We start from the raw sequence: 18,065 nt of genomic DNA on the forward strand, positions 1-18,065 counted from the left end.
TGCCTTTTTCTGGGGTGTCTGAAGACAGCAACAGTGTACTTACATAGAATAAATAAATCTTTAAAAAAAATGTTTAGTTCTTTTATGATACTATCTACATAGGTACATATGCATAGGCATGCGTGCTGTCGACCTTACACAAGGAACAGCAAGGCTGAGCAAGACCCACCTGCCTCTCTGCCTCCCGAGTACTGGGATGAAAGCCCTTTGCTGCCACCGCCTGGCTTATTTCTTCTTTCATCTTTCCCAGTTCTTTCATCTTTCCCAGTCCCCCAATTGCTGTTTCCAGGCTCTATGCTCCCAAATAAATTTCCTGTATCTAAGCTCTTGCTCTGGACTCTGAGTTTTATGTGGCTCCTGTTTAGACAAACACTTTTTGTATTTCTTCAATTTTTGATTAAATGCTGATTTCTGAAGATTTTTCCAGATAGTAAACATTGTTATATTAAACATGCATATGATGATGGCTCATCCTGTAACCCTAGTACTTGGGAGGACGGTTGTAAGTTCCAGGTGAGCCTAAGCTACACACTAAGTTCTGGGCCAGCTTAGGCTATGGGGATCACACACACACACACACACACACACACACACACACACTCTAAGGTGTATTAATTTTGTTCCTTTTTAATTTATCTGCTTAATTATGTCTCTGTACATTCTGAAAAAAAAAATCCCTCCTAGATTTTGTTATTGCTGTGGGTTTCAGTACAACAGAGGCCAATTGTGATACTTCTGTCTTCAGTCCGCTAAGACTTTTTTTTGGTTTTTTTCGAGACAGGGTTTCTCTGTATAGCCCTGGCTGTCCTGGAACTCACTTTGTAGACCAGGCTGGCCTCGAACTCAGAAATCCGCCTGCCTCTGCCTCCCAAGTGCTGGGATTAAAGGCGTGCGCCACCACCGCCCGGCCCGCTAAGACTTTTAGCAAAAGTTTTTTTCAACCGGATTACACAGTAGCTCAGTATCAGGGATACTAATGCCTACCTCTTGCTGTTTGTGTTAACATTTCAGACAGGTGTGTTTATTATGCTTGACCAATGAGCAGTTACAAATGGAGCCCGATGTTACAAGATTCTGAGGGGTCCAAGTCCAATTACCATGAGATTATGTCCCGAGCTGTAACATTGTAGATAGTGGAAGGTGAAGTACAAAGTTAACCCTTCTAGATACTAGTTCACGCTTGGGTGATAACTCAGCAGAAGCCTGGGTGGACCTTCTTGATTCAGAAGGAACTTCTTGTAAGCAAGTGCAACAAAACGCCAAACTAGATCACTCCAGAGATAGGAAGACGGTTTACTGGGGACAGATTGCTGGGCTGCGGCTGAGAGTAGAGAGCAGCAGGCAGCCTGGCAGAAAAGCGAGTGGGTTTTATGAGAGTCTGAAGGGTGTGGTCCTTGAGCTGAGGCAGACCTCTTCTGCTTTAGTGGGAACTAGACACACTTTGCCCCCATCAGTTGACCATCAGACAGAGATGGGAAGTAGTGGCTCAATCAGAAACCCACACTGAGAAGTCTGAGGAATGTGGAGTTGAGCTTTCTGTTTAAGAATCTGGCCTGGACCTTCATTCTAGGACTTTGTCAGCAGCATTGACATTTTGGGGCCTTCTTTGTGACCTAGCACTCCTTATGGGAACAAAGAAAGTTTCTAAGAGTGCATTTGAGTTCCTAACTGATTGTTCCTTCTAAGCTGCTCTTTCTTTTTATTGGTGCAGATGCTTTAGAGCTGCCCATGTGCTCCCAGGACACCTGGAATACTTATTTAGCAAGGATTGATATATCTATTTACATTGTTTCAATTTTAGTTCCTTGGAGGAGAGGAAGAAGATGATAGAATGTATCCAGCAGCTGAGTCAGTCTCGGATTGATCTAATGAAGGTGAGGAGTGAGTGTGTGAATGCATTTACTGTACATAATGTAATGAGGGTGGGAGAAATGTGTATGAACAGCATTTACGTGGTATAAATGGGAGACGATACTGTATTGTAACTGAAAGCTTTGATTTGATCGCAGTCTCTAACACTCTGAAATTTCCAGACCCCAGTTAAATGCTTTCTTTTATAGGTTGCCTTTGTCATGGCAATAGAACAGTAATTAGGACAGACTCCAACAGCCAGGTGTAATGTTATATACCTTTAGTCCCGGCATTTGGAAGGCAGAACTGGGTAGATCTTTGAATTTGAGGCCAGCCTGGTCTACAGAGAGAGTTCTAGGACAGCCAAGGCTACACAGAGGAACCTGTGTTTTAGTTAGGGTGTCATTGCTGTGAAGAGACACCATGACCATGGTAACTCTTATAAAGGAAGCATTTACTTGGAGTTGGCCTACAGTTTCCAAGGTTTAGTCCATTATTGTCATAGGGGATGGTATGCAGGCAAACAGGGTGCTGGAGAGGGAGTTGAGAGTTCTACACCTTGATCCTCGACAGCAGAAGGACACTGTGTGTCACACTGCCTGTAGCTTGAGCATATGTGAGACCTCAAAACCCACCCTCATAGTAACACGCTTCCCCCACCAAAGCTACACCTATTTCAATAAGGCCACACCTATTAGTGCCAGTCCCTATGGGCCAAGCATTTCAACACATGAGTCTATGGAGACCATTTCTATTGAAACTACATCCTGTCTCAAAACAACAAACAAAACTTTGATTTATGATACCATGTAAAGTTTGTGTGTGTATGTGTGTGTGAGTGTGTACATGTATGTACAAGTAGAATAGCCCAAGTGTGGTCACAAGACAAGTTTTGGGAGTCAGTTCTCTCCCTCCACTATGTAGGTGCTAAAAATAGAACTTAGGTCATGAGGCTTGGCTTCAAATGTCTTTACCCACTGAGCCTGACATTTGCTGTGTAGACCATGCTGGCCTCCAACTCACAGAGATCCATGTAACTCTGCCTCCCAAGTGTAGGGATTGAAGACACATACCACACATCCAGCAAGTTTTAGGTTTAGTTTTCATTTAATTAATTAAATGTTTTTAAGTGTTTTGCCTACATGCATATCTGTTGACCAGTTTTATACAGGATGCCCAGGGAGGCCAGAAGAAGGCATCAGATCCTCTGGAACCGTAGTTAGAGATGGTTGTGAGCTCATGTGGGTGCTGGGAATTCTTTCTCTGCTTTGGTCCTGACTCTTACCCATTCTTCTTGGTGTATACAGTAGACACTGAACAGTAATGGAGCTGTATTACCTTGGTGGCTGATAACAGACTAGGATGTCATACAGCTGCCACGAGTCATAAATGGACCATGTGACTGTGAAAGGAGTCCTATCAAGTAATAATAGTAAAATAAAAATGACCCCCAGTTAATACTCAACATTAAAGGAGTATGGTTTTTGTTTGTTGTTGTTGTTGTTTGTTATGTGTACAGCCTTCTGCCTGCACGTTTGCCTGCAAGCCAGAAAAGGAGACCAAATGTCATTATAGATGTGGTTGCTGGGAATTGAACTCAGAACCTCTGGAGGAGCAGAGCCTGCTCTTAACCTCTGAGCCATCTCTCCAGCCCCCAAGAAGTAGTTTTTAAACAACATTCATCAGGGTGCATGAGATAGCTCAATGGCTTTGGGTACTTGCCACCAAGCCTGACATCCTGAGTTCAATTCAGAGGACCCACATGGTAGAAGTGAGCCAATTCATTCAGGTTGTCCTCTAGCCACCGCTTATACATGACAGATACACACACACACACACACATACACCTACACACAGAGACCCACAGACACACATACACCCCCACACACACATATGCACACACACACACAAAGTAAGTAAATAAAAAGATGTTTCTGAACAAATATTAAGAGCATTAACTTCTCTTCAGGTGAGAGTCTTAGCACACACATGGTAGCTCATAGCTGCTCAACTCTAGCCTTAGGCGATCCATTGTTTTCTTCTGGCCTCCATGGGTATGCACACACACACACACACAGTGCGCAGACATGATCAGGCAAACAGTCACACACACACACACACACACACAAATAGGATCTCTCTCTCTCTCCGCAGACATGATCAGGCAAACAGTCACACACACACACACACAAATAGGATCTCTCTCTCTCTCTCTCTCTCTCTCTCTCTCTCTCTCTCTCTCTCTCTCTCTCTCTCTCTCTTTGGTTTTTCGAGACAGGGTTTCTCTGTATAGCCCTGGCTGTCCTGGAACTCACTCTGTAGACCAGGCTGGCCTCCAACTCAGAAATCCGCCTGCCTCTGCCTCCCAAGTGCTGGGATTAAAGGCATGCACCACCACTGCCCGGCTAGGATCTCAATTTTTTAAAAATTTTAGCTGTGAATGAAATAAAGCCATTAAAATGATTATTATATAAAAGTATCAAGTGTTCTCTGTTCATTTTGATCTTAAAAGGAGACTTTATGTATTACAATATTAACCATTAAAGGTAGTTTTATTGTTTTTGTGTTTGTTGATGGAGGGGCACGAATGGGCTGGCATGGGCGTGTGGAGGTCAGAGTGCAGCTCCATGCAGTTGGTTCTCTCTCTACTGTGTGTCCTGGGAACTGACCGTGGCAATGCTTACCCAGCGATTTCTTCTGTCTGCCAACCTAGCTCAAAAGATAGCTTTTGCTGAGCTCATTTTTAAAAAGTAGTTTAAATTTATTTTGTTTTTAATGGATTTAGGATGACATAAACCTGAGAAATTGACAGTAAAGGCGTTTCAGGCTTGTATGGATTAAAAGTAGGCTGTCTAATTACTTTGGAAGTCTTTAGTAATAAAATGTGTTCTCACTTGCCCGTGGTGGTCAGGTGGACCTTGCATTAGGAGGAATACGTTCACTTGTGATTAAATATCTAGAAGTCACTGAACTTGACTAATAATAACTTGTAAAATAGGATATCCAGAGGACTTAATTTTGATATTCCCAGTTCCTTCTCTTCCTCAGGATGTTCCTCATCACCATTCCCTGAGTATTAATGGTGATGAACTTGGTATGGCTAATAATCTTCAAATGGCTTTACGGAGGATAAAATACGCTACTATTCCCCAAGCACATATGGTGTATAAACATAGGCAAACACCATAAGCATATCAGCTTTTTTAAATTTTAATTAACTTTCATTAATGTAATTAAGTTACGATTATCATATAAAAATACAAAACATTGTTTATTTTGATATAAAAAGGAAACTGTATTACAATGTTAACTGTTAAAGGTAGTTTCTAAAATTGTATTCACTGTCTCTGTGTATGTGTGATGGAGACATGCATGTGCCAGTGTAAGCATACAGAGGAGGGCAGAGGACAACTTTTTAAACTTAATTTTCCAGGTATTTAATGATCCCATTCATGGCCACATTGAGTTCCACCCTCTCCTTATCAGAATCATTGACACACCTCAATTCCAGCGACTTCGCTACATCAAGCAGCTGGGGGGCGGCTACTATGTTTTCCCTGGAGCATCCCACAATCGCTTTGAACACAGTCTTGGGTAAGGGGGAAGGGCAGCTCATTTAATCTCTTACAGAGTACTTTTTCAAGTGCTCAATTGTGCCATCTTCATTGTATTGGTGGGAAAATCGAGACTTTAGATGCCTGTTGACCATATTTTGTTTATTTTGTGTGTGTGTGTGTGTGTGTGTGTGTGTGTGCTTTTAAACTACCTCATATCCTTCCGAAAACCTGATGTCTGTTGATGCGTCAGTTGGATTAAATACTCACATTGAGTAGGGCTGGTTGCTAGTATGAGTGCTAAGTTTCATTAGTTTTCCTTTAGTCCCTATGTAGTCATTTCATTTCTTTGGGGACAGGGGCTCCCAGTGTGGCTCAGGCTGACCTCAAACTCAGTGTCTAATCTCCTGAGAACCGAGATTCTGGACACCATGCCTGGCTCCTTTTTATTGTATAGAGTCACCTTTTTAAACAAAGTAATTATGTCAGGAAATTTAGAGAAATGCTCATAAGCTCCGAGAGGGTCATCTCTGCTGTGTGCAATGAGGCTGAGACTTTGGTCTGATTTTCCATTATGTGTGTAAGGCTGGGAGAAGTGGGAGAAAATAATTGAGAGTTCAGTATTTGGATTTTTTTAATGATTTATTTATTTTATGTATATGAGTACACTGTATACCAGAAGAAGGCATCCGATCCCATTACAGATGGTTGTGAGCCACCATGTGGTTGCTGGGAATTGAACTCTGAACCTCTAGAAGAGCAGTCAGTGCTCTTAACCACTGAGCCATCTCTCCAGCCCCAGTATTTGATTTTTTTATTTACTTTGTGGTTTTCGTTTGTTATCTAGGCTTTTCCTTTTCTTTCTTTGTTTTGTTCAGGGTTTCATTAAATAGCCTAGGCTGGCCTCAAACTCCCAATCCTTCTGTCTGAGCCTCGAAGATGCACAGATTGCAGTGTGTGTGCCACACTGTCCAGGTCCAGACGACAAGATGCATGTACCTGTACTCAAGTTATAAGCAATATTTATTGAACACTTTCTAGACCCTTCCAAGGCACAAACAAGTTGTCTGCCTCCCTAAAACTGAGTTACAGCAACGGAAGGAATATATTTCTTCTCTTTAGGAATTCCTTTCTGGGAGAAGTGCGTGAAAGTGCACTTAACATTTTTTATGCCGTTTGCTTATCTTGTTTTTGTGTGCTTTGCTGGGGATTAGACCCAGGGTCTTGAACTTACTAGTCAGGCCTTCCACAGAGCCACGCCCTCAGCCCCCGCTAAGCCCTCGTCTTCAGTCTGTGTTGGAACATCAAGGAGGCACTTCTCAGAAATCAAAGTTTCGAGTTCTAAAGGTAGCTTTCATCTTTCAAACCTCAGTGTGACGTTTGGTCGTTCTTCTCCGCAGAGTGGGGTACCTAGCAGGCTGCCTGGTGCGAGCACTTGCCGAAAAACAGCCAGAGCTGCAGATCAGTGAGCGAGATATGCTCTGTGTTCAGATTGCGGGGCTCTGCCATGACCTAGGTAAGATCCCAGAGCCAGCCAGCGTCTCGTGTAAGATCCTAACAATGTCTCTAGTCTCGGTATTCAAAAGTCAAGTCTAACCAAAGGAAATGTAGAAGTATTTTTCATTTTTCTTTTCTTTTTTTCCCCCTTTGGTTTTTTGAGACAGGGTTTCTTCATGTAGCCCTGCGTGTCCTGGAACTTACTTTGTAGACAAGGCTGGCCTCAAACTCAGAGATCCGCCTGCCTCTCCCTCTAAGATTAAAGTTGTGTGCCACCACCACATGGCAGAATTTTAATTTTTCATTAATCACAGTACTTCCTAATATTGATGAGGACAAAACATTGCTGTGACTCGAGAATTTTCTGTATTAAGCATCTTTACCATGTCACACGAAAGGCATTATTCATTTATTTATCATTTATTAATTAATTTATGAGATAGGGTTCTTACTCTGTAACCCAAGCTGGTCTAGAACTCACTATATAGCCCAGGCTAGCCTCCAACTCTTGGCAGTCCTCCTGTTCCCGCCTCCTGCGTGCTGAGATTGCAAGCATGAGCCATTGCGGCTAGAAGGGCCTTGTGCCCCGAGTTTCTCTTATTTTGTCTTTAGGATAATGGGATGTGATTCACCTTCTATCCTGTCGTTGACTAAAGTGGCTTTTCCTTGAGTTTCTTTGTTAAGTCCACCCCTTCTCACTGTTAGCACGGGTTTAAAAACTGTTGTTCCCTGATTCATAGGAGGTCTTAGGCCAATTAAACCCTGGTAGAAGAATTTCATCTTAAGAAAGAAAGATGACTGCCTGACCTGTTTAGTGACAGGAGAGCATGTGCCTGTGCTTCCATGGTCAGAGCCTGAAGGAGCCGAGTGTACAACACTGTCCTTCTGTCAGCCCCGAGAGTCCACGAGGCTTGGTGGCCCTTCTTAGAAGATGCTTGGTTCTTGTAAGCTTTTTGGTTTTGGCGATCAGACTCAACTGTAGGACCTGTATGTATTAGGCATTGGCTCTCCCACTGAGCTGCAACCCCAGCCCAAAATAAATAAACCTTGATTATTTTACGAAAAACTCTTTAGCGTTCCTTGTCATTAATACAAAACTGGAGACCAATCCAAGCAGTGTAAACTTTCCAATATGGCCTTGCCTCTTAGTCTGTTGATTTGGAAAATTGAAAGGTCAGGTTTGTTCTGTTTTTATTATTATTAATTTTATTATTATTATTATTATTATTATTATTAATTTATACATTATTAACAGTAACTGTTGATATTCAAAGTAAAATTTTTAACTTTTCAGTTTTTACCAATTTATAAATATTTTTTTTATTTGAAGGCTGCTTTTGTTTTTAGGTCATGGGCCATTTTCTCATATGTTTGATGGCAGATTTATCCCACTTGCTCGCCCGGACAAAAAGTGGAAGGTATGTATTGATGTGTCGCAAAGTCCATAGAAAGAAGTAGAATTTTATCTAGTTATTCAACTAAGATCTGTTTCCTTCTGTGTGTTATAGCATCCTTTCCTGGGACAGCATTCAGGGTGCTTCTGTTCATGGGTCTGTGTTTCAGCCCTCACAGTAGCCTGTGGAGAAAGGACCTTATCTTCTGTTCAGAGCCCTCAGAAGCATAGAGATGTGCCTGACTTCACAGGGTCATGGAGTGGTGGACCAGCCCTGGAGAGCCAGCTCCCCTCGTTCAATGCAGTGTCCGTTCTACTCTGTCAGATTACTGTAGACTTTGTTTTCTTTTACAGATTGATTTAAGATTGATTTATTTGCTCATTTATTTATTCTGTATACAATATTCTGCCTGCAGAATCAGAGCTCTTAGGCGTCAGATCTCATGTTAGGTCGTTGTGAGCCACCATGTGGCTGCTGGGAATTGAACTCAGGACCTCTAGAGGAGTAGACACTACTTTTAAACTCTGAGCCATCTCTGCAGCCCCTAGGGTTTGTTTTTAAAGCCCAGCTTCAGCTTTCATTTTGGTACAGCCGTGAACTTAAGTATGGTCGGTCTCAGTAACTGAGCGTTTGTTTTAACACAGGGTCTTCCTATATAGTTCAGGATGACTTTGTCCTCTGTTCTGCCTCAGCCTCCCCAGTGCTGAGCGTATGGTACACCCTCACTTCAAGCTTTTTTTTTTTTTTTTAAAGATTTATTTATTATATCTAAGTACACTGTAGCTGTCTTCAGACACTCCAGAAGAGGGCGCCAGATCTTGTTACGGATGGTTGTGAGCCACCATGTGGTTGCTGGGATTTGAACTCTGGACCTTCGGAAGAGCAGTCGGGTGCTCTTACCCACTGAGCCATCTCACCAGCCCCCTCACTTCAAGCTTTAAGTAAACCCTTTATAATTACACATTTACTGGTGATGAACCTGTACATTTTGAAGCAGTTTCTGAGAAATGAGATCGGCTTACCAATTTCTACTACACTTGGCATGGAAAAGTGCAGGGACACAAGACGAAAGCTCCTTACACGCCAAGCCCTTTGTTCTCTGCCCTTTTTTTTTTTTAGGTATAATTTGCATTCAATAAATTACGCAAATATATGTCGTGTTGTTTTTATTCTAGGACAAGGTCTCTCTGTGGAGACCAAGCTGGCCTTGAAACTGTTGCCTGCTTCTGTTTCTATAGAGCTAGGATTAAAGGCGTGTGCTATTGATCCCTCCTGGCTGAAACTGCAGAGCTGACCTGAGTTTGGCAAGTGTGCATGTGCAGTGGGGATGTGGACCATTTTCATCGTTTGGAAAGTTCCCTTGTGTCTGGCTTGTTTTCTGTGATGCTGGCGATCAGACCCACAGCAGTGCACACACACACACAGCTTCACCTGTCTCCTCTTAGATGTGGTATCTTGGTTTCCCTTGTACTATCAAAGCTGTTGCAAATATGATTTCCGGTTGTTTGAACTTCGTGTGTGTGGGGGGGTAGGGGGGCTTCCTCTAATGTTTAACCATTTAAAAAGTTGATAAGTGGGCTAAGAGCAAAGGTTAGTGCCAACAATTGACTCGTTAGGTTTGCTCCCCGGCACAGTACAGTCACAGTGAATGCTCTTTTGTGCTGTATAAAGATTTTAAGATTCCTGCACGTTGACGGCTTCTTACTGCTAAGATTGTATCCTCGTGTATGAGCCACAGTTTGCTCTTGCTCCTTTGGATGAGCTTCATGATGTTTTGGATTTGAACTACTGCATCTCAGGGTGCTGTGGGTGATGCTGGATAACAGCTCTGTGGAAATATCTTCTCCTGTCTCCTAACTGAATACCTGAGAGTAGAATTACTGAGTCATATGCCAGATGTTCACTTAACTGGGTTTTCCAGTGTGCTCTACTTTACCCGCTCACAAGCAGTGTGTGAAAATCCCAGATGCTAGTCCACAACCTCACCCTGTGTGAATAGATAGCTCTTGGCCCGTCTCCTCCGACTTTTCCTCCCTTTTAACATCTGCTTGCTTTTGGCCGATGAACAGTACAGTTAGGGAGTTAGTTGTCCAGAGTTTATAATTTCTTTCTCCAGCAGGACTGATCTAATAGGATCTACGAGCTACTCTGCCGTTATTGTATGTGTGCCATGTGTGTATATTTGAGTCTCTGTGTGTGTGCTATATGTGTGTTTGTGTGTGCGTGTGCCTGATGTGTGTGCGCTAGGGGTCAAATACATATGTTATACACATGATAGGTAAGTGCTGTACAACTAAGCTATATCTCCAGCCTTTAAAAAATATATTTACCTTTTTCATTTCATACTTGACCTCATGTGGAATTAATTCTTCTATACAAATAGTACAAATACAATCTTCCCTTTATTTATAAGGATACTTTTTTGTATCTTTTAACTGTCTTATCTGCAGTTTTGTGAATCGTACATGCCAAGCAAGCTCTCTACTACTGAGTTATAGCCCCAGCTTAATAAGGATAATGTTTTGTTTTGTTTTGTTTTTTCGAGACAGGGTCTCTCTGTGTAGCCCTGGCTGTCCTGAAACTCACTTTGTAGACCAGGCTGTCCTCGAACTCAGAAATCCACCTGCCTCTGCCTCCCGAGTGCTGGGATTAAAGGTGTGTGCCACCATGCCCGGCTCAGGATAATGTTTTTGAATAGTAGTCAATCCTTTTCTCATAGATCTAAATTTATTAACACTTTCAAACTTCCCATATATAATGAATCTTCCTAGATTCTGTTTCACACTTTTAAGAAAATTATTTCCCAGATCCAATTTCACAGGATTTTTTTGTTTGTTTGTTTTTTGTTTTTTGGTTTTTTTTTGTTTTTCGAGACAGGGTTTCTCTGTGTAGCCCTGGCTGTCCTGGCACTCACTTTGTAGACCAGGCTGGCCTCGAACTCAGAAATCCACCTGCCTCTGCCTCCCGAGTGCTGGGATTAAAGGCATGCGCCACCACGCCCGGCTTCACAGGATTTTTAAAATTACGTGTTTTATTTTGTATAAGTGTTGCCTGTATGCACACGTGTGTGCATCACTTGCATGCCTGGTACAGAGGTGAGAATAAGCCATTGGATCCCCTGGATCTGCACTCACAGATGGTGTGAGTCATCCAAACCCAGGTCCTCGGCGTGGACAGCAGGTTTTCTTAACCTCTAAGCCACTTCTCCAACCCCATGTCTCACGCTTCCCTAATTATTATTATTATTAGATAATATGGTTTTGTACTTCAAACAGTGAATGTGTGCCTGAATTTACACAGTATGATCCAGCATTCTCCAGTAATTACTCCAGAGGCCACAAGGAGACAATTGCAAGTTCCAGGCCAGGCTGTGTAGTGAGTTTAGGTCAATGTGGGTCATGTAATGAGACCTTTACTCAAAACAGAAAACAGATCATCAAGATAACATACGTTGATAAGATATCTGTTAATTATGAACAGATATCTGTTCATAGTTGAGCCAATTCAAAATAGTTATAGGATCATTTCAGGTTTGTTTTCATTTCGAGTCAGTTTTGTTAAAATGCGCAATAGGGCAGATGTCTCTGGGGTCATTTGATCTTCGCAGTGATTGTGATGAGTGAGCAGAGATGGGAGCAAGCAGGTGAGCAACGAGGTGACAGATCTGAGAATTCAGTTCAGATCTTGACACCAGAGCTGGGATTTTGAGTTCCTAGCAGTGCAATATCCTCGTAGACCACAAGGTGGAAGCACTAACAAACAGCTTATCACATCAAATGTTCTTCTGTTGATGGAAAAAAAAAAAAACCTTAAATTTTAGAATGATAGTCATTCTACCGATATGATCTGGTAATAATCTCCTTGATAATGTAAATTATTATATTTTATAAAGTGTTATTCATTGTATTTATGGAATAATAAACTGGTATATATGGTTTTGTAGAGTGGCGGGGGGGTATCAGTAAGACAGAGAATCTGTGAGAGTGCTTCAGTGAGACTCCTCCCATTGTGCATTTTTTTTTAAAGATTTATTTATTTATTATATGTAAGTACACTGTAGCTGTCTTCAGACACTCCAGAAGAGGGCGCCAGATCTCGTTATGGATGGTTGTGAGCCACCATGTGGTGGGTGGGATTAGAACTCTGGACCTTCGGAAGAGCAGTCGGGTGCTCTTACCCACTGAGCCATCTCATCAGCCCCCCCATTGTGCATTTTAAAGACTAATAAAAGTTGTTTGTGACAGGGCGTGATGATGCACCCCTTTAATTCCAGCACTCACAAGGCAGAGACAGGTGGATCTCTGTGAGTTCAAGGCCAGCCTTGTCTATATAGCAAGTTCCTGGCCAACCAGAGCTACATAGTAGGACTCTGTCTCAAAAAAACAGCCAACCAAATGAAAATGTTTTGTAGACAAATAAAATATTGAGTAACTTAAAAGCTGTAACAATGTTGCTGGAAACTGGATAGTTAACATTTGGTGGGACTTCACCTGAGTATGACCTAGAATCCAGAACAGTCTGTTTAATTAGAGCCCCTGGTGGCTGAGAACCTGTAATAAGCCGTATTCTACTGACTTTCCACAGCACGAACAGGGCTCCATTGAGATGTTTGAGCATCTGGTTAATTCTAATGAACTCAAACTTGTCATGAAGAACTATGGTCTCGTCCCTGAAGAAGATATTACCTTTATCAAGGAACAAATTATGGGACCACCTTTAACACCAGTCAAAGATTCCTTGGTAAGTTTTTATTTGTGTTAATTAGAGCCAGCTGGTATTTCCTATCTGATCTGGTCTGGAATCTTTCAGAGCTACACATTCAGTGCTAAGTGTCAAGATGTAAGTTTCGTGCATTTGCCTTATATAACCGAGTGATGTATTTTTCCCTAATCTTGAGTTCGTTAGACATTATTTACCCCAAACGATAGTTAGTGTACTTGGGCTGCAGAAGCAAGAGAATCAAAATGTGAATGTATACACCGTGGGCTGGAGAGATGGCTCAGTAGTGAGAGGGCTCGCTATGCAAGCATGAGAGTTCAGGTCTCTCGAATCCATGTCACAAGCCACACTTGGTAACAGACACCTTTAGTTCCACCACTCAAGGGACAGAGACCAACCTGGTCTACATAGACAGTTCCAGGACACCCAGCCCTTCATAGGGGGACCCTGTCTCAAGTAAACAAAATAACACAACAACAACAATTAAAAAAAAAAAAAGCATGGCTGGACACAGGCTTGTAACCCCAGCACTGTGAGAGGCAGAAGACACTCAATTGACCTCTGGTACATCTTGTATGTGCATGCGCACACACACACACACACAGGAGCTAGGTTGAGGAACAATTATCTCACTTATAAAACAAAAATTTAGTTTAAAAAATGCTTTGAGTGTCTTGTCTTTAGAGTAGCTGAGCAGCTGTTTTAAAACCCTGTATAACCCAGCTGTGCTGGCACACGGCTGTTGCAGTCTGTCCCGAGAGGAGGAAGAGGAGGGAGAGAGGCGAAGGGAGGGTCTTCTTCACCTATAAAATGAAATCAAGGTGAGACTGGGTTACAAAAGAAAAAACAGGGTGGGGGGAAGCTGGGTGTGGAGACAAGTGGATCTCTGAGTTCAAGGGCAGTCTGATCTATAGAGTGAGCTCCAGGACAGCCTGGGCTACAGAATGAAAACAACAGCAGCAAAATCGGGAAGGAGGGAACTAAGAGAAATATATTAGTATATGCATACATTACATACATACATATATACACACATACATAAATGCATACACACATACATAAATACATACATATATGTGTACACAGAGAGAAGGATTTCTTTTTTTGTTTTTCCCCGGGGGAGGGCAGGAGAGAGAAGTCTTGCTGTATAGCCCCTGCTGACTTTGAAGTCATACTCCTGCCTCAATCTTCTGAGTGCTGCTGAGGTTACAGAGAGCCCCCACACATAGTGAAAGACATTATTATTTCAATATATACATTCAAGGTTTAACATTTAAGGAACTTTTTTTTTTACTAGTTTGTAATTAAATAAACATATTGTTGGTTTGGGGAGATGTATTAGTAGTGTCCTTTCGATGGCACTGGAAGGCCTAACATTTTATTTATATACTTGTAAAAAACTTTTTAAAAAAGATTTATTTATTATTATATCTAAGTACACTGTAGCTGTCTTCAGATGCACCAGAAGAGGGCATCAGAACTCATTACGGATGGTTGTGAGCCACCATGTGGTTGCTGGGATTTGAACTCAGGATCTCCTGAAGAGCAGTCAGTGCTCTCCAGCCCCACTTGTTAAAATTTTAAGTTACATTTTTACTTATCTGTGTGTGTGTTTCGGAGGGGCGGGGGCGGGGGGGGCTACATGTGGAAGTCACGGGACAGTTTGCTGAAGTCCGTTTTAAAATCTCCTTCCACCTTGTGGGTCCTGGGGATAGAACTCAGGTAGTCAGGTTGGGAGCAAAAGCCCTTCCTTGCTAAGCCATCCCACCAATCCTTCACAAACTTGGTATTTATTCATTTATTTTCACAGTGCCTGCCATTCAGGTCCAGGCCCTCACTGATACCTGCCTCTACCTTGGAGCTGCATCCCTGGCTGGAAGGGTTGGTGGTGATAGCATAGCATAGCATAGCATAGCATAACACAGCACAGCACAGCACAGCACAGCACAGCACAGCACAGCACAGCACAGCACAGCTCATACTTCACTGTTTCTTCTTCTTCTACTTCATTAGAAGTGAGAAGGAGAAAGAAAGATTATTATCTTCTAACTTGAGTGTCTTGTTTATAATTTGCAGATCGATACGGTTGCTTATAAATAGGTCTGTCTACCTAAATCCTCCATGAGATTCTCTTGTTTTCCAGTGGCCATATAAAGGACGCCCTGCCACGAAGAGCTTCCTTTACGAGATAGTGGCTAACAAAAGGAATGGCATCGACGTAGACAAATGGGATTATTTTGCCAGGTACGCACTGAAGATTCCCAGAAGCGGTGCTAAGAATCTCTGTATAAATGTAGCAGTAGGGCCTACCCCGTCTGACACGAAGCTGGGCTCTGCGGTCCTGGCATGGACTGACACTGGCTTCATGGGCACTGTGGGAGGCAAACTGCCTTCCCTTCAGCCTGAGGATGCGGGGCTCCTTCCACCCCTCTTCCTGCGCCACAGTCACTCTTTCTTCTGGGTGTCAGGGTAGCTCCCAGGCTGGGGTCAAGGTAGAAGACTCTCATTTTGAACTGGGAAAAATCCCCTTTTTCTCTCTGTCTACTTTCATCTTCATGATCAAGACTTTGTTCTTAAACTTACTGAAAGATTTTAGTAATAAGTGAGAACAAATGACGACCTTCCAGGAGCTCATGCCTCAAGCTGCTATGAACGTCAGTACATGATCAATCTTTTGTTTGTTTGTTGATACATGTCTCAACATGTGGTTTGGCTGGCCTTGAACTCACTACATAGACCAGGTTGTCCTTAGACTCATAAAAATCCACCTGCCTCTGCCTCCCAAGTGCTGAGTTAAAGGTGTGCGCCACCACTGCCTGGCTCACATGGCTAGTCTTTTTGTTTGTTTGTTTGTTTATTCTGCACTTACAATTTTATTATGGTTTTGAGACAAGGTCTCACTCTGCAGACCAGTGATCTGCCTGTCTTCGCCACCTGAGCGATCTCCCATTATCTTAAAGTAAATCTCAGACTACATAGCATCTCATCGCAAAACCTATCTGTGTGGCTCTGTATAGTGTCTCTGTTAAACCTAAAAGCACTCTGCAGTTGTTTGAAGGTATTTTTTTGAGACAGGGTTTCACTTTGTTGTCCTTGCTGTCTGGATCTTGCTGTGTAATTCAGACCAGTCTCAAACTCAGAGATCTTCCTGCCTCTGCCTCCGGAGTGATGCCATTAAAGGTGTGTTCCATCATTCCTAACTAAGATATGACTTAATACATGGTCAGGATTTAAAATCCCCTAGCTGTTTGATAACTGCCATGTTGCTATTAATTTACAGTTCATAACCCAGCATCCACACACTGTCTCTGGTGACGGCTCTCCAGTCCTTTATTCTCTAGCCACTCCCCTCACATTCTTCCAGGAAATTTCCCACTGACTCGCCTGGCTCTGTTACACCCCCTGTGTCCTTCAGTATGTCCTTCAGGCCCTGACCAGCCTTCTGCAAGCTGGTAGATCCAAAGCCTGTAGTGTTCGTATTTGAGGCAGCTTCCTCATTGAAAAGTTTCCTATCTCTGCTTTGGAACTTTCTAGAGACTGTCACCATCTTGGAATCCAAAATAATTTTGATTACAAGCGCTTCATTAAGTTTGCCCGTATCTGTGAAGTGGAGTACAAGGTCAAGGAGGACAAGACCTACATCCGTAAGGTGAAGCACATTTGTTCGAGAGAAAAGGTAAGATCGCCATCCCCAGAAAATACAAATGCAGTTGTCGATCTGAAACGTGGAGATGAGCATCCAGCCAGCTGGGAAAACCCAGAAGCCATCTTTCTTTTCTTTCATTTCCTTCCTCCTCGCAATTCTCTATTTCTCATGAATGACTTTTTTAGATCATGTGCATGTGTGTGGTCTGTGTGTGTGTGCTTGCTCTGCACTCCTGTGTGAGTGATTGCGTGCACGGCTGCACTCCTGCAGCGCTCTCTGCCTTACCCCTCACATCCAGGTCTCTCCCTACCCCTCATGTGTTTTTCTTCGTCATCTTCTGGTTTTGTCTCCCTCATCACTGGGGCTGCAGAGCCACAGGAGACCACACCCAGCTTATTACATAGGTGCTGGGATCAGAACCCAGGTCCTGATGGTTGTGCAGCAAGGACTCTTAACTAGTGACATCTCTCTAGCTAGCCCCACATACTCTTTAAAACAACAAAAACAAAAGACATCTTATCATTTGTAATTATGTATATGTGTCTGCATGCGCGTGTATGAGCATGAGTGCAGGTTCCTCTAGAGGCCTGAAGAAGGCATCACGTGCCCTGGAGCTGGAGTTACAGGCAGCTTTACACGCCTAACATGGAAGAGTACCACCCATGGGTTCTACCTGCTAAGCCATCTCTGTAGCTCTTCACACCTTTTTTAATGCTTAGCATCTAACTGTCCTAACACTTTTTTTCCTCTATTACATTTTTCTTTTTTTTTTTTAAAGCTCTGTCATGTTTTAAATTTATTGATGTATGTGAATACACTGTTACTGTCTTCAGACACACCAGAAGAGGGCATCAGATCCCATTACAGATGGTTGTGAGCCACCATGTGGTTGCTGGGATTTGAACTCAGGACCTCTGGAAGAGCAGTCAGTGCTCTTAACTACTGAGCCATCTCTCCAGCCCCCTCTATTACATTGTTAAACAATAACAATAATAATAATAAAACTAAATCGCACAGTTATTGAGTCTTATTCTGGGTAGGTTTTAAGTGCTTTTGATAGGTCAACTCAATTCTTATTACCCTGTGAGTTAGTATTACGATTTCGTTTGTTTCAGTCTGTGTTCTGTTGCTATAACAGTACCTGCACCTGTGTAATTTATGAAGAAAAGGGGTTTATCTGCTTTGTAGTCGTACAGGAAGTTTAAGAGCGTGCTGGTGGCATCTGCTCTACTTTCGGTATGGATCACATGCTGTTCCATGCATGGTGAGAGCTGGAAGTGCAAACAAGAATGGTCCTGAGGAGAGGTAGGGGCAGCTCCAGGCTGGCTTTATAACAGCCTGCTTCCACAAACTAACCTAGTCACTTCATGAAATCAGAGCTGTGATACCCTAATCCACTCTTAA

General features: G+C 42.7%; 1 protein-coding gene across 2 annotated transcripts in view; it reads left to right on the forward strand.

Moving 5' to 3' along the window:
* The window catches only part of Samhd1 (SAM and HD domain containing deoxynucleoside triphosphate triphosphohydrolase 1), a 39,322-nt gene that overhangs the window by 6,814 nt on the left and 14,443 nt on the right, over positions 1 to 18,065 (forward strand). For both annotated transcript variants that reach the window (XM_021155903.3, XM_021155904.3), the window contains exons 3-9: positions 1,802 to 1,874; positions 5,285 to 5,445; positions 6,806 to 6,921; positions 8,250 to 8,320; positions 12,881 to 13,036; positions 15,159 to 15,259; positions 16,550 to 16,691. In XM_021155903.3, the coding sequence (XP_021011562.1) occupies positions 1,802 to 1,874; positions 5,285 to 5,445; positions 6,806 to 6,921; positions 8,250 to 8,320; positions 12,881 to 13,036; positions 15,159 to 15,259; positions 16,550 to 16,691 (820 nt within the window). The remainder of the gene's footprint in view (positions 1 to 1,801; positions 1,875 to 5,284; positions 5,446 to 6,805; positions 6,922 to 8,249; positions 8,321 to 12,880; positions 13,037 to 15,158; positions 15,260 to 16,549; positions 16,692 to 18,065) is intronic.

The sequence above is a fragment of the Mus caroli genome, unplaced genomic scaffold, assembly GCF_978045245.1.
Source record: "Mus caroli unplaced genomic scaffold, Mus_caroli_1 scaffold_2, whole genome shotgun sequence".
Taxonomy (NCBI): domain Eukaryota; kingdom Metazoa; phylum Chordata; class Mammalia; order Rodentia; family Muridae; genus Mus; species Mus caroli.